A 17,278-nucleotide genomic window follows, 5' to 3' on the forward strand; every position below is an offset into this window, starting at 1 on the left:
ACTAAAGGTCAAGGCTATTGGTGTTATAATGACATTAATCCTTCAAACTAAGCCTACTCATTAATGTCATCTTTGAGTGAAGTGGGCTGCACTCAGGACATCTGGACATTCTGCAGGCATAGTGGGAGATGTCCTGCATGACCATAATTTTTTTTTTTTTTTTTTGAGACAGAGTCTCACTGTTGCTCAGGCTGGAATGCAGTGGCGCCATCTTGGCTCACTGCAACTGCCACCTCCCAGGTTCAAGTGATTTTCATGCCTCAGCCTCCTGAGTAGCTGGGATTACAGGCATGTGCCACCACACCCAGCTTTTTAAAATATTAATATTTTAGTAGAGATGGGGTTTTGCCATGTGAGCCAGGCTGGTCTCAAGCTCCTGGCCTCAAGTGATCCACATGCCTTGGCCTCACAAAGGGCTAGGATTATAGGTGTGAATATTTTGTAATTATGATACTTATGGCTATTTTCAGACCATAAGTATTAATATTATAACTGTCTTGTGAGTGCCTAGCTACTCACTTTAAGATGGGGTCACTCTAGCCATGTTTTCTTTTCTGTGGGGGGGTGGGGACAGAGTCTTGCTCTGTCACCCAGGCTGGAGTGCAGTGGTGCGATCTCGGCTCACTGCCACTTCAGCCTCCTGGGTTCAAGTGATTCTTGTGTCTCAGCCTCCTGAGCAGCTAGGATCACAGGTGTGTTCCACCATGCCTGAATGATTTTTTTGTATTTTAGTAGAGATGTGGATTTGCCATGTTGGCCAGACTGGTCTTGAACTCCTGACCTCAAGTAATCCGCCTGTCTGAGCCTCCCAAAGTGCTGGGATTACAGTGTGAGCCATTGTGCCCGGCCTCTAGTCATGTTTTATTAAACCAGAGGCCTGGTAAGCAGGGATTCCTCTAACAATAGCACTTCTCACATTGCTATGAAATTATTTGTCCACTTGGCTATCTCCTTGATTAAATTGTGAACTGAGGGCAAAGATCGTATCTTATTCATCTTTGTAACCTAGGAACCTAGACTAGTGGGCAGCCTATAGGAGGGGCTTAATAACTGAAACAAACAAATGGATGAATACATGAAGAAAATGCCTAAACAATTTAGAGAGCAAAGATCATGTTTGGCTGGGGTGATGAGGCAAGATGAAGTAATTTAACTTGAACCTTAAACGATTTAACGGTAAGAGTCTGACAAAGGTATGTGTACAGGAGGTAGGAAATAGGGAAAAGAAATACAGAGTTGGAAGAGAGCTTAAAAGTCTGGTTTTAATATAATCTCCTGTTAAATGTAGGAATTTCATTTATAATGGTGCTGATGAGTCATTAAATACCTCATAAAATACCCTATTCAGTTTCTTAGTCTGGTTTGGACAATCTGACCTAGTTTTGATTCTTCCATAAATGAATTCATTTCAAAATATTTATTGAAGATCATTTCATAAAATCACTTTGATTTAGGAAGTTTATTTTTTTCTATGACAGGTACTTTTTCCAGCATTTGCTGCTTATATAATTTAACAAGATTAAATACCTAAGTTTTGATATTGACCACACCTGTTAAACTACATGTAAGATTTAAAAAAAAATGTAGTAAATACACATAACATAAAATTTATTATCTTAATTCTTTATAAGTGTACAGTTCAGTGGCATTAAATACCTTCACATTGATGTGCTACCATCACTACCATCTATCTACAGAACTGTTTTTACACCTGAGACTTTTAATTTTTTTGAGATTTTTATTTATTTATTTTTTAGAGATAGGTGCTCACATCTCACTATGTTGCCCAGGCCTGACTCAAACTTGGGCTTAAAGGGTCTCCCATCTCAGCCTCCTGAGTGGCTGGCACTACAGGTGAATGCCATTGTGCCTGGCTTACACCAACATTTTTAAACTTAAAAATACGAAATATTACTGTTCACGGAGAAATCAGATACATTTTTAATAATGCCATTTACATTCTAAATATGTTGACAAAATTCAGACCAGAACTTAAAATTGGCGTATTAACTAAACTTTTGGGCTTGGTATTTAATAACGATTGTTTGTTTAAATAAGTCAAAAATTTAAGATCAGTGTAAAAATCTTATGCATTTTTATCTTGAAGAGAAATAATTCGAAGTACTAAAAGCTCAATTTTACAAACCTAGAAAAGAGATTTCTGATAGCATAGAAAACCAGACATTCTCCCTTCACTGGCTAACTCCTATGGGAAGAAAAATAGGTGGTAAGATCACACTTTAGGCCAGTGCGGTGGCTCACGCCTGTAATCCCAGCACTTTGGGAGGCCAAGGCGGGCGGATCACCTGAGGTCGGGAGTTTGAGACCAGCCTGACCAACATGGAGAAACCCTGTCTCTACTAAAAATAGAAAATTAGCTGGGCGTGGTGGCACATACCTGTAATCCCAGCTACTTGGGAAGCTGAGGGAGGAGGCTCGCTAGAACCTGGGAAGTGGAGGTTGCGGTGAGCCAAGATCGTGCCATTGCACTCCAGCCTGGGCAACAACAGCAAAATTCCATAAAAAAAAAAAAAAAGGTATACTTTAGCTTACTCCATCCTCATCACAGTAGTGCTTATACTCTTCCTGTGGGAGCCACCCTTCCCAGTAGCAATGGTTTCAGTTCAGGTGGTGGCTTTATATAAAAGGGCAATGTAAGAAGCAGCAGTATTTTCCCAATATCCTGCCAGAACTCAGCTAATTGAAAAGCAGCACAAGGCTAGAATCAGAACCCAGGGTTTCAGGATCCAAAGCCAGTTTTATTTCTAAGAGAAATATTTCTCTATAATTACAATCTTCCGTAACCCTATAGAACAGCTTCTTCAGTTCAGATTCTTCATCAGAACATTTCTATTTTTCAAATGCTGCCCCCTGCAGTTGATTCGATTTTGTAATGGATGGTTTTGAAGCTATTTCTAGAGCAAGTGTCGGAGCTTAGGAAACAGTTTTACTGCATTCTGTGTTGTCACTTCTATAACTTCTTCCACTGAGATCCCTTTCACCTGGGCAATATATTCTGCTGAAATAGAAATGTTCCAGGGCTCATTCCGTACCTGAAACAAGACAGCAGACACCATGTCAAACATGACACTGAAGGGAAGCAGATCCTTGGAGACTATAGCTAAAACAGAAGAAAATGAGTTGGTAAAAACAACTGATAGGCTCCTTTTTTTTTTTTTCTTTTTAGGTGGGGATGAGGGCTGGGATGGAGGTGTGGCTGCAATGTTGATTGTAAATCTGTGCTGCTCTTGAAAAGAACCCTGGGGTATTTACAATTGAAGTCCCTAGCTCCTAGCACATGAAGCAGTCTGCAAACAGTGAACACTTGGTAACCTGCCTGACTAATGGATTAACTGTCCTTTGGTTTGTTGCTTAGGTGAATGCTTGTAAAAGGTCACTGCTCTGCTGCTTGGCCGCCTACCTCACAGGCTACATGACAGTTTGATTCAAGAATTGCCGACATGTATTGGAAAGAGGAAATAGATTATGTACTGGTATTTCGCTGATTCTAAGATGCATTTCCTCCCCTATTTTAACATCTCTGAAATTGATATAGTATATTTCATTTAGATTCAGTGGTATTTCATAGTATAACTGGCAGTGTTTTCTCTTTCTTAATGGTCATAAAACAATGGTAAACAATGGTGCCTCTACAATCAGTAGCATTTAGATTTGATGAAATAAATTATTATTGTTATTATCAATAAGTATCTACTCAGGATGATAATGTTCAGAAGAATAACATTATTGTTAAAATTTTAAAAACACACTTTGGTAATGTAGCCTAAAAAAATTTAAAATGGGCACAAAGATTTATGTAATCATGTTGTTTATAATACAATCTAGATGACAAGTAGCAAGTTAAATATGGTAAACTCACATACTGGAATATTATGCAGTTATTAAACATGATGAAGAAAAGTATGTTTATTAATATATACAGAGGTTCAGCCAGGTGCAGTGGCTTACACCTGTAATGTTAGCACTTAGGAGGGCCGAGGTGGGAGGATCACTTGAGCTTAGGAGTTTGAGACCAGCCTGGGCAACATAGTGAGACCTTGTCTCTATTAAAAAAAAAATTAACAAAAAAAAATATATATACAGAGGTTTACCACATAAAGATCAGTTATAAAATAATATGTCCAAGTTAATCCTCTTTTTATGAAATATATGTGCACTAAAAATACAAAAATCAGCCGGGCATGGTGGCACAAGCCTGTAATCCCAGCTACTAGGGAGGCTGAGGCAGGAGAACTGCTTAAATCCGGAAGGCGGAGGTTGCAGTGAGCTGAGATTGCGCCACTGCACTCCAGCCTGGGCGACAGAGCAAGACTCTGTCTCAAAAACAAAACAAAAACAAAAACAAAAACAACTAGCCAGGCATGGTAGCACATGCCTGATGGAGAATCATCTGAACCCAGAAAGTCGAGGTTGCTGTGATCACGCCACTGCACTACAGCTTGGGTGACAGAGTGAGACCCTGTCTCAAAAAAAAAAAAAAAAAAAAAGAAAATAAAAAGAAAAATATAAACATTAATTGAACATCAGTTAGTAAAATTCACATTGCAGTCACATATAATCATAGTTTCTGAATAAACAGATAATAATTGCTACTGTTCCCAAACCTCTAAATTTTGAGTGCCAATTCTCTGAATTTGGCAGGCATAGAGACACAGATCTGATGGGTAGTCAAAGGCACTTATTAAACTGCACATTGAGAGGTCATTGTAATAGGTACTGCCTAAAGCAAATAAAACATATACTGTGGCTTACTTTCAGAAAATTATAATTTAAAATAGTAGCAATATGAAAGAGAGTGAAATTTAAAATATGATTCTTTGTGGCTTACAATAACAAAAAGAGATATAAACAGCAAAGATCATATAAATAAACCCATGAGTGTATCAATACCTGTATTGAAAGAAATAGAACTTCATTATAACATGCTAATTAAAAGAAGAAAAATGAACACTCATTGAGTACCTACTGTATACCAGATACTGCTAGGTACTTTCACATACATTACTTCATGTAATACTTACCGTAATCTTTTCTTTTTTTTTTGAGATGGAGTTTTGCTCTTTGTTGCCCAGGCTGGGGTGCAATGGCGCGATCTCGGCTCACTGCAACCTCCACCTCCTGGGTTCAAGCGATTCTCCTGCCTCAGCCTCCCGAGTAGCTGTGATTACAGGCGCATGTGCCACCATGCCCAGCTAATTTTTTTGTATTTTTAGTAGAGACGGGGTTTCTCCATGTTGGTCAAGCTGGTCTCGAACTCCTGACCTCAGGTGATCTGCCTGCCTTGGCCTCCCACAGTGCTGGGATTATAGGTGTGAGCCACCATGCCCAGCCCACCATAATCTTTTTAATGTATTTATTATTTTACCCATATTTTATAAATGAAAAAGCAGTTTCAGAGAGATTAAGTAGCTTGCCCAAAGTCAGCTACTAGGTAGATAACAGGATTTGAATTTGACTTTCTGACTGCAGACACTGTGCTTTTTACTATACTGGTCTGACTCTTATTATTACATACATTAGGACATGCTTCATTATCAAATAATATTCTCTGGAGCACAACAGTTATATTTAGAAAGACCTGAAATAAAGTTAATATAAGCCTTCAATCTGGCAGTATATGAGGATTCCACTGTATTTACACTATAATGAGAAACACAGCTAAATTGAAAAGAGCTCAAATGAAAGATACAATCTAAATAATATAGAAATTAGAAAACCATTTACCTGTTTTTCTGGTCCTAGTGCAGGTGAATCTGTTTCTAAGCATATAGAAGTTAAAGGCAATTGTTTCACAAGTTTCTGCTTCTTAGAGAAAAGAGAAAGCAGGTAAGTTTAAAACATGAGAAATAAAGATAAAGAGCATTAAATTGACATGCTAATAATGCATTTTATTCTGCAATAACTTAAAATTTATGCTTTAGGCCAGGCGCGGTGGCTCAGCCTGTAATCTCAGCACTTTGGGAGGCTGAGGCGGTGGATCACGAGGTCAGGAGTTCAAGACCAGCCTGACCAACATGGTGAAACCCCGTCTCTACTAAAAATACAAAAATTGCCAGGCACGGTGGCTCATGCCTGTAATCCCAGCACTTTGGGAGGCCGAGGCAGGCAGAACATAAGGTCAGGAGTTCAAGAGTAGCCTGGCCAACATGGTGAAACCCCATCTCTACTGAAAATACAAAAATTAGCCAGGCATGGTGGCAGGCGCCTGTAATCCCAGCTACTCAGGAGGCTGAGGAAGAAGAATCACTGGAACCTGGGAGGTGGAGGTTGCAGTGAGCCGAGATCACACCACTGCACTCCAGACTGGGCAACAGAGCGAGACTCTGTCTCAAAAAAAATAAAAAAAAATAGTAATAAAATAAAAATACAAATATAAAAATTAGCCAAGCAAGGTTGCAGTGAGCTGAGATCACACCACTGCACTCCAGACTGAGCAACAGGGCGAGACTCCGTCTCAAAAAAATAAAAAAAAAATAATAATAAAATACAAATACAAATACAAAAATTAGCCAGGCAAGGTCGTGCCACTGCACTCCAGACTGGGCAACAGAGTGAGAGTCTGCCTCAAAAAAAAAAAATTATTTTTTACTATTCAGTTGATAGGCCAGTTGTGGTAGCTCACCCCTGTAATCCCAGTACTTTGGGAGGCTGAGGTGGGTGGGTCACTTGAGACCAGGAGTTCGAGACCAGCCTGGGCAACATGATAAAACCCCATCTCCACTGAGAATACAAAAATTTAGCCAGGTGTGATGGCTCATACCTGTCCAGCACTTTGAGAGGCCAAGGCAGGCTGATCACTTGAGGTTGGGAGTTCGAGAGCAGCCTGGCCAACATGGTGAAACCCCATCTCTACTAAAAATACAAAAATTAGCCGGGCGTGGTGGCAGGCGCCTGTAATCCCAGCTACTTGGGAGGCTGAGGCAGAATCGCTTGAACCCAGGAGGCAGAGGTTGCAGTGAGCTGAGATCGCACCACTGCACTCCAGCCTAGCCACAGAGTGGAAAAAAAATACAAAAATTAGCCAGGCATTGTGGTACACGCCTGTAATCCCAGCTACTTGGAAGGCTGAGGCAGGAGAATCACTTGGACCTGGGAGGCAGAGATTGCAGTGAGACAAGATCACAACACTGCACCCCAGCCTGGGTGACAGAGTGAGGCTCTGCTTCAAAAAAACAATTCAATTGATAAATGCTAACTGGATGTTCTCATAATTCCACTACTAAAAGTTATGTTAAAATGTAAACACTAATTTCTAAAAATTATCCAAAGCTTCTAGGGAAACCAAAGAATAGTAACCATAGCAAAAATGAGGTATACCCAGCAAGCAGAAATCCAAACATCTGATATCACATGCCGACATTGACAAGGAAGTGATTTCTGTTGTTTCTCCACCCTCATCACATTCAGTGTTTCTTTCTAACATCCACTTTAAGGCACTCAAAGCTTTATGTTTATAAATCTAAGGGTTTTGTTTGTTTTTGAGACACAGTCTGGCTCTGTCACTCATGTTGGAGTGGAGTGGCACGTACTCGGCTCACTGGACCCTCCATCTCCTGGGCTGAAGCTATCCTCCTGCCTCAGCCTCCCAAGTAGTTGGGACTATAGGCACACACCACCACACTTGGCTAATTTTTTTTTTTTTTTTTTTTTTTTTGAGACGGAGTCTCACTCTGTCGCCCAGGCTGGAGTACAGTGGCATGATCTCGACTCACTGCAAGCTCTGCCTCCTGGGTTCACGCCATTCTCCTGCCTCAGCCTCCTGAGTAGCTGGGACTACAGGCGCCCGCCACCACGCCCGGCTAATTTTTTGTATTTTTAGTACAGATGGGGTTTCACCATGTTAGCCAGGATGGTCTCGAACTCCTGACCTCATGATCCACCCACCTCGGCCTCCCAAAGTGCTGGGATTACAGGCATGAGTCACTGCGCCCTGCCTTCACTCAGCTAATTTTTATATGTTTTGTAGAGATAGGGTTTTGCTATATTGCCTAGGCTGTTCTCGAATTCTTGAGCTCAAGCGATCCACAGGCCTTGGCCTCCCAAAGTGCTGAGGTTACAAGTATGAGCCACCGTGCCTGGCCCAAATCTAAGGTTCTTATGCAATTTAAATTTTATTTTATTAATTAATTAATTTATTTTTGAGATGGAGTCTCTGTCACCCAGGCTGGAGTGCAGAAGCGCAATCTCGGCTCACTGCAACATCTGCCTCCTGGGTTCAAGTGATTCTCCTGCCTCAGCCTCCTGAGTAGCTGGGATTACAGGCATGCGCCACCACACCCAGCTAATTTTTGAATTTTTAGTAGAGACGGGGTCTCACCATGTTGGCCAGGCAGGTTTTGAACTCCTGACCTCAGGTGAACTGCCTGCTTTGGCCTCCGAAAGTGCTGGGATTACAGGTGTGAGCCACAGTGCCCAGCCCAATTTCAATTTTAGATTGGGTTGTGGATGGTTTTTTCTTTTTTCTTTTTTTTTTTTTTTTTTGAGATGGAGTCTCGCTCTGTCGCCCAGGCTGGAGTGCAGTGGTGCGATCTCGGCTCACTGCAGGCTCCACCATCCAGGTTCACACCATTCTCCTGCCTCCGACTCCCAAGTAGCAGGGACTACAGGCGCCCACCACCAGGCCCGGCTAATTTTCTGCATTTTCTTTTTTTTTTGGAGATGGAGTCTTGCTCTGTCGCCCAGGCTGGAGTGCAGTGGCACAATCTCGGCTCACTGCAAGGTCCGCTTCCCGGGTTCACACCATTCTCCTGCCTCAGCCTCCCGAGTAGCTGGGACTACAGGCGCCCGCCACCATGCCCGGCTAATTTTTTGTATTTTTAGTAGAGATGGGGTTTACATCATGTTAGCCAGGATGGTCTCAGTCTGCTGACCTTGTGATCTGTCCGCCTCGGCCTCCCAAAGTGCTGGGATTACAGGGGTGAGCCACTGCGCCCGGCCTAGTTTTTAATTTTTAAAGCTATAATTCACATACCATAATATTCACTCTTTGAAAGTATACAATTCAGTGTTTTTTGCTATATTCACAAAATTGTACAATCATCACCATTATCTAGTTCTGGAATATTTTCATCACCCTAAAAAGAAATCCCATACCCATTAGCTGTCACTCCCTATTATCCTTCCCCTCAAAATCCTGGAAACCACTAATCTATTTTGTGTCTATAGATCTGCCTCACCTGGACATTTCACATGAATGGAATAACACAAGATGTGGTTTTTTGTCTGGTCGCTTTCTCTTAGTATAATGTTTTCAAGGTTCATCCATGCTGTAGCATGACTCAGTACTTCATTTCTTTTCATGACTTTATTACTCTTCATTCCTTTTTATGACTTTATATTCCATTGTATGGATATAGCACATTTTATTTATCCATTCATCAGCTGACAGACATCTAGGTTGTTTCTACTTTTTGGCTATTATGAATAATGCTGCTATAAACATTTATGTACACGTTTTTGTGTAGACATATGTTTTAATCTCTTTTGGGTATCTACCTAGGGGTGGAATTGCTGGGTCACATGGTAATTTTATTAAGTTTCTAAGGAACTCCAAACTTAGTGGTATAAAGTGGTATCTCTCACTGTATCTTTGATTTCTATTTCCACAATGACTAATGAGGTTGAGTGTCTTTTTATACGCTTATTGGCCATTTGTATGTTTTCTTTAGAGAAATATCTAATTTAAATAATTTGCACATATTTTAATCAGGTTATTTGTCTTTTTACTGAGTTGTAATGGTGCTTTATATATTCTGGATACTAGACCCTTATCAGATACACGGCTTGAAAATATTTTTTATCTTTCTATGGGTTGTATTTTCACTTTTTTGATAAGGTGCTTTGAATTATAAAAGTCTTAAATTTTTTATTGTGAAAATTTTAAATTTTGATTATGCCCAATAAATTTGTTTTTTTCTTTGGTTGCTTATGATTTTAATGACCTAACTAAGAAGCCACAGCCTAATCAAGGAGTCACACAAATTAAGGCCTGTTTTCCTCTAAGAATTTTTAGTTTTTTGTTTTCTTTTTTTGAGATGGAGTTTCGCTCTTGTTGACCAGGCTAGAGTGCAATGGCTTGATCTCGGCTCACTGCAACCTCCACCTCCTGGTTCAAGCGATTCTCCTGCCTCACCCTCCCTAGTAGCTGGGATTACAAGCACACGCCACCACGCCCGGCTAATTTTTGTATTTTTAGTAGAGACGGGGTTTCACCACGTTGGTCAGGCTGGTCTCAAACTCCTGGCCTCAGATGATCCACCCGCTTCAGCCTTCCAAAGTGCTGGAATTACAAGCGCGAGCCCCTGCGCCTGGCCTTATTTTGGTTTTATATTTAAGTCTTTGATCAATTTCTGAGTTCATTTTTATATATATGTGAGGTAGAGACCGAAGATTAATTTTTGTAATGTAACTAGAATAGTATCACAAGTATGTAAGAAAAGCTCATGTTTTAAATTTTATTTCATAAAGTATTAGATGAGTTTCAATGAAAAAATTTACCTGTCCACTTCTTATGATAGAAGGGGGAATTGAGAAGAAGTACCCAGCTCTTACTCCTTCCATGGCTACAGATGGCCGACCATCAAATGCATGCAGCAGTACCTTGTCAGCACCTTTCAAAAATGAAAGATAAGGCAGAATTCCATTTTATTTCCCATCAATCAAATTAAACAACAGAAGTCTGAAATTTTAAGTAAATGTTGGTCACTAGGATACAAACAAGAGGTTCTATAACTTCTAAAGGGTGGATAAATGTATGGTGTTCAAAGAGTGGAATAAAAATATAGTAAATTTTAGGCCAGGCACAGTGGCTCACACTTGTAATCCCAGAACTTTGGGAGGCCAAGGCAGGCGGATCACTTGAGCCCAGCAGTTCAAAACCAGCCTGGCCAACATAGTGAAACCCCGTCTCTACAAAAAATACAAAATTTAGCTGGGCATGGTGGTGCAGGCCTGTAGTCCCAGCTACTCAGGAAGATAAGGTGGGCGGATCACCTGAGTCTGAGATGTTGAGGCTGCAGTGAGCTGTGATCGTACCACTGCACTCTAGGCTGGGCATCGGAGTGACACTCTGTCTCAAAAAATAAACTAATAAAAACATATATAGGCCGGGCGCAGTGGCTCATATCTGTAATCCCAGCACTTTGGGAGGCTGGTGGATCACCTGAGGTCAGAAGTTCAAGACAAGCCTGACTAGCATGGTGAAACCCCATCTCTACTAAAAATACAAAAAAATTAGCTGGGCATAGTGGCAGGCACCTGTAATCCCAGCTACTTGGGAGGCTGAGGCAGGAGAATCACTTGAACCCGGGAGGCAGAGGTTGCAGTGAGCCAAAATTGTGCCACTGTACTCCAGCCTGGGTGACAGAGCGAGACTCCATCTCAAAAAAAAAAAAATACATATATATATATAGACAGAGAGAGAGAGAGAGAGAGAGAGAATAAATTCTTAATCTTCAGAATAAAATTGAAATATTCAATAATGTTGGCCAGGCACAGTGGCTCATGTCTGTAATTCCAGCACTTTGGGAGGCTGAGGTGGGAGGACCTCTTGAGTGAGCTCAGGTCTTTGAGACCAGCCTGGGCAACATGGTGAAACCCAGTTTCTACTAAAAATACACACACAAAAATTAGCAGGGTGTGGTGGTGTGTACCCATAGTCCCAGCTACTTGTGGGGCTGAAGTGGGAGGATCTTTTGAGCCCGGGAGGTGGAGGTTGCAGTGAGCAGAGATCGCCCCACTGCAATCTAGCCTGGGCAACAGAGTCAGAACCAGTCTCAAAAAAAAAAAAAAAAAAAAAAAAAAAAAAAAAAAAAAAAAAAAAGAGAGAGAGAGAGAGAAATATTCAATTTTAAAGACAAATATAAATTTTCTGCACCAGCACCATCAGACCTTTTCTAGAAGTCTGTGAGCTAATTGTTTCTAACAGGAGGTTTTTAAAAAGTCAAATGGATTATCTTAACAAAAATGCTAGTGAAAGAAGAAATGGGGAACTAAGTGACACAAATTCAATAGTCAGAGTGGGCTTCATAAAACTATCCCCAGTTCTTAAAGGGTAGCTGCTCAGCCTGCATAAAAATCATGCTTTCAGTGACCCCAGAACTATTTATCACTGATTTCTAGTTGTAGGCAATTACATTTACTTTATTATTTGACAGAGTTTTTTCAAATGGTATGAATGACTATTAGAGGGTTATGACCGTGAGTTATGAAACCAACTTAGGTCACAACCAGTGAGTGCTTATATGTATGTGTGTGTGTGTGTGTGTGTGTATGTAGCACACACACTTACATACCTATACATACATACACATATGTGGATTGCTTGTTAAACTTTTGTTAGCTTTCTTTATGTAAATATGAGTCTCAAAATAAATGATATTTCTTACTGTAGATGGCACCTTTAAAATGTTGAAAAATAATGCTATAAGATGTAATTTTACTTTAGGAACAACTGGCAAAGAAGAGTGTGTGTATGTATGATGGCCAAAATCTGTATTTCTGCATTTCTGTAAATTCTACATTTCTGAAGCAGCAGCTAGAAAACATAAAAAAACAGTGACCCAATGTGATTGCCCTTCTTTTTTTAACCTTTTCCTCATTCATCAGCTGATTGAGCTGATTAAGAAACTGGGGCTGCTGGCCGGGCACAGTGGCTCACGCCTGTAATCCCAGCATTTTGGGAGGCCAAGGCGGGTCGATCACCTGAGGTCAGGAGTTCAAGACCAGCCTGGCCAACATTGTGAAACCCCATCTCTACTAAAAATACAAAAATTAGCTGGGTGTGGTGGCACGCACCTGTAATGTTAGCTACTTGGGATGCTGAAGCAGAAGAATAGCTTGAACCCAGGAGGTGGAGGTCGCAGTGAGCCAAGATTGCACGACTGCACTCCAGCCTGGGCAACAAAGCAAGACTGTGTCTCAAAAAATAAAATAGGCTGGGCACAGTGGCTCATCTTGTAATCCCAGCACTTTGGCAGGCTGAGGCAGGCAGATCACTTGAGGTCAGGAGTTCGATACCAGCCTGGCCAACATGGCGAAACCCCAGCTCTACTAAAAATATAAAAATTAGCTGGATGTGATAGTGGGTGCCTGGAATCTCAGCTACATGGGAGGTTGAGGCAGGAGAATTGCTTGAACCCAGGAGGCAGAGGTCGCAGTGAGCCGAGATTGCGCCACTGCATTCCAGCCTGGGCGACAGAGTGAGACTCCGTCTCAAAAAAAAAAAAAATAAAAAAAAAAAAATAAAATAAATAAATAAATAAATGAAACTGGAGCTTCTAATTTTGCTTTGTTTTTTATGAAGCTGCTAATTTTTAAATTAAGGGACGTAAATTATTGTATTCAACTTTTCATTTACTCTATCTGGGCCTGGGAAATATCATCATTACACTGAAAACCTTGTAAACAATAGCCTGACCTGCAATATCATCTTAGATGATTTCCACCTCACTTCTTGCCCCCGCCCTTCAAGAAATCAGATTAAAACATCGCTTGCTTTATGAGAACATAAACTGGAATTGTCAAACTTGAACATTAGGCCTATTTTTCTCAGGAAACGAAATACCTTGCTCTTGTAAAAGGTTGATGGTAGGTCTTCCAGCAGAGCGTGAGTGCACATTTCTGTTTAACGATAACAATATTTCTTTTAAGTACCATTCTGAAAGTATTGTTTTTGATCTATTAAAGTAGTTCAGAGAAAAATAAATGTAGAGTTCCATTTCAGGATAACTCTGATCATTATTTAATTTGCTCTATAGCTATTAACATAGAAAAATAATTAACCTACACAGGCAAATTTAGTCTTTTGGCTAATTGGATCTGTCTGATTAGGACTTGTCTTTGCTCTTCCTTCTGTTCATCAGTGCCAGCAAATCTGGGGGAGAAATCTAGCCCAACCTAGAGCAGAAAAATAAAAGATATTACATATTTAGGTTTAAGGAACCTCAAAAGAGATCTTTGGATTGATGCTATCCAATAGAAATATAATGTGAGGCACAAAAGCAAGCCACATAAAAATATTAATTCTAGTAGCCACATTGAAAATATTCACAAAAGGCCGGGTGCAGTGGCTCATGCCTGTAATCCCAGCACTTTGGGAGGCCGAGGCGGGTGGATCACAAGGTCAGCAGATTGCGACCATCCTGGCTAACACGGTGAAACCCCATCTCTACTAAAAATACAAAAAATTAGCCGGGCATGGTGGTGGACGCCTGTAGTCCCAGCTACTCAGGAGGCTGAGGCAGGAGAATGGTGTGAACCCAGGAGGCAGAGCTTGCAGTGAGCCGAGATCACGCCACTGCCCTCCAGCCTGGGCGACAGAGCAAGACTCCGTCTCAAAAAAAAAAAAAATTTTTTTCACAAAAACAGGTGAAATTAATCTTAATAATATGCTTTAACCCGATATATCCCAAATATTATTATTTTAAACATGCAGCCAATATAAAATATTGAGTTATTTTATATTCCTTTTTTTTGTTTGTTTTGTTGAGACAGAGTCTGGCTCTGTCACCCACAATGGAGTGTAGTGGCGTGATCTCAGCTCACTGCAACCTCCGCCTCCCATGTTCAGGTGATTCTCTTGCCTCAGCCTCCTGAGTAGCTGGGATTACAGGTGCCCGCCACCAAGCCTGGCTAATTTTTGTGTTTTTAGTAGAGACTAGGTTTTACCATGTTGGTCAGGCTGGTCTCAAATTCCTGACGTCAAGTGATCAGCCCGCCTTGGCCTCCCAAAGTGCTGGGATTACAGGCGTGAACCACTGTGCCCAGCGTTTTTTTTTTCTTTTTGGTACTAAAAATTTGAAATACACAGTGTATTTTACACTTACAGCACATCTCAATTCAGAGCAGTCACATTTCAAATGCTCAGGAGCCGTTAAGTGGCCACTATATTGGACGGCACAGACTATAGATGACTCCTTCTCCTGGGACTATTTTGGCATGCATTCTATAATCTATATTCTGAATTTAAGTGTTATTCTTATCTTTTGTCTTTAATTAAAAATGGAATTTATTACCAAGTAATAAAAATATTTCACAATTGGCCGGGCACGATTGCTCATGCCTGTAATCCCAGCACTTTGGGAGGCGAAGGTGGGTGGATTACTTGAGGCCAGGTGTCCAAGACCAGCCTGGCCAACATGGTGAAACCCCGTCTCTACTAAAAATACAAAAAAATTAGCTGGGTTGGTAGTGCATGCCTGTAATCCCAGCTAGTAGGGAGGCTAAGGCAGGAGAAACGCTTGAACCTGGGAGGCGGAGGTTGCAGTGAGCCAAGATTGCACCACTTCACTCCAGCTGGGATTGCACCACTGTACTCCAGCCTAAGTGACAGAACAAGGTTCTGCCTCAAAAAAAAAAAAAAAAAAAAATTCACAATTATTTAATAAAAAAGTTCTTTAATTACAAACTCTAGCCCATTTAAAGTGTGTTTCTAAATTACTTATGAAGAATTACAGATACTATATTAACTCACCAGAGCAAGGACCCATATTTAAGCACAAGAAAAAAAAAAGCAAAGTATTTAGAAATGCTATTATTTTTCTCCAATTAAGGTAGGCCTATGGTAAGGCTTTTGATTGTTTCATCCCCAAGCTTTCTTGCTTATTAAAGAAGTATCAACAAATTATTATTTGGCTAAGTGGGGTGAACATAATTATACAAGTCAGTTATAATCACCAATACTGAACTAAAGATTATTTTCATATATCAAGTAGAAGTCTGAATTAGAAGTCGTTTGATCAGCTAGTGGGTGTTTACCTCTCCAATTGCCAACAACCGATCCTTATAATTCTCAATAATGGGCAAAGCTACATCCAAATCCTGGGAGAAAAAAAGTAAAATTGTTAAAATGGAAGAAAGGAACTGCTATTTCACAAGCTCCTATTATGTGCTAGGTGCTATGCTATCCTGGTGCTTTACATACATTTAATCCATTTAAGCAGTCAAAGAACTACCAATAGTAATCCTTCTATAATGGTGAGTACCTCTACTTGTAAATTTGAGTAGAAACATATCCCATACCCATTCAGGTTACAAGAATATGACTTCTTATGAAGAGCGCCACTTAAACATGGCCTTCCGTTTAGGAGGTATTTCCTGACATTTAGAGGCATTTGGACATTCTGAAATCACTAAGAAAAAGAGAGGCAAACCACCAGGGAGTCATCTCTGCATGTGAGCTTTGCGATTGCATTGTTGTGTTCTCCTCTTAGAATTCGTCTGGTTGGTGAGTTTACAATAATAATCCCATACTTCCTTTGCAGTTTTCACTGATTTCATTTGTCTTTATAGTCCTGCTTTGACTACTTGTTCTAAATGCCCAGCAATATAAACAATGAGTATCTCACATATGCTTGTTAAATATTGAAGTAGCTGTGTACCATTAGTTTCAATGATATTACCTTTTCCACTGAGGAGAATTTGCCCCGTAGGGTTCCCTTCTTAGGCAGGGAAAATAAATATATGGAAAATTGCTTCTAGATACCTTTTAGACTACATTGCAAATTTTAGTTTCAGGATATATAAATTGCAAAGTATTTCTCCTGAGGATAATCAGAACAAGAGAGAATTAAGAAAAGGAAGGTAAAGCAGATGATAGAGGAACAGGAGTAGATTTTACAACTATGAGAGAGAGAGAACAAAGATGAAGGAGGGTAAGTTAAGGCCTTGAAATATATTCTAGTAGACTTGAAATATATTCTAGTAGACTTGAAGAAGAATTAACATTGTCATGAAAAATGATGGGTATATGACCTTAGATTTCAGAAAAGCTATCTGACAACAAGCTGAGTGGGTTAAACAGTTCCAGGCAAAGCTTTTTCCATATCACACATCCAAACTACTCTGTCTCTGAGATCTCAGAGGGACTGCAGAAGTAGGAGAAATCACCCAGGAAATGTCTAACACTTAGAAATCTTGAGTCACAGAAATTACACACTTGGAGGAAGATCGGATGAAGAAAAAACCATGCCTCTTGGAATATGTATTATCTATGAAAAAGCAAAACAGATTTACAGTGAGACTAGTCAAACTCCTAATAAAATGGATCTGGAAGCTTTCAGCAAGTCAAGAATGATAAATAGAAATTAATAGTAGAATGTAATTCATATTACTTAATATGTACAAATGCATTTGTGTGCGTGGTCTTTGTCATTTTATTTTAATAGATGTAAACATATTTATAAGGCTATTTATAGGTCTATTTCTGCCCTCAGTTCTATCCCCACTCCCTTCATAAGGTCTCAAGTTCCTTAACAGG

The 17,278-nt window shown here is 40.2% G+C and overlaps 1 protein-coding gene across 10 annotated transcripts in view; it reads right to left on the reverse strand.

Annotated features, from left to right (window-relative positions):
- The window catches only part of TATDN3 (TatD DNase domain containing 3), a 41,598-nt gene that overhangs the window by 15,152 nt on the left and 9,168 nt on the right, over positions 1-17,278 (reverse strand). For 3 of the 10 annotated variants that reach the window (XM_030813033.1, XM_030813037.1, XM_030813038.1), the window contains exons 5-10: positions 15,778-15,840; positions 13,808-13,917; positions 13,586-13,698; positions 10,519-10,631; positions 5,746-5,826; positions 1,441-3,053 (exon numbers count right to left, since the gene is read on the reverse strand). In XM_030813033.1, coding sequence (XP_030668893.1) covers positions 2,916-3,053; positions 5,746-5,826; positions 10,519-10,631; positions 13,586-13,698; positions 13,808-13,917; positions 15,778-15,840 — 618 coding nt within the window. In that variant the 3' untranslated portion in view covers positions 1,441-2,915. Of the gene's footprint in view, positions 1-1,440; positions 3,122-5,745; positions 5,827-10,518; positions 10,632-13,585; positions 13,699-13,807; positions 13,918-15,777; positions 15,841-17,278 lie in introns of those variants that run through there. The other 7 variants (XR_004030103.1, XR_004030104.1, XM_012506783.2 and 4 more) reach the window with 7 other exon arrangements.

Source organism: Nomascus leucogenys, chromosome 5 (genome assembly GCF_006542625.1).
Source record: "Nomascus leucogenys isolate Asia chromosome 5, Asia_NLE_v1, whole genome shotgun sequence".
Taxonomy (NCBI): Eukaryota; Metazoa; Chordata; class Mammalia; order Primates; family Hylobatidae; genus Nomascus; species Nomascus leucogenys.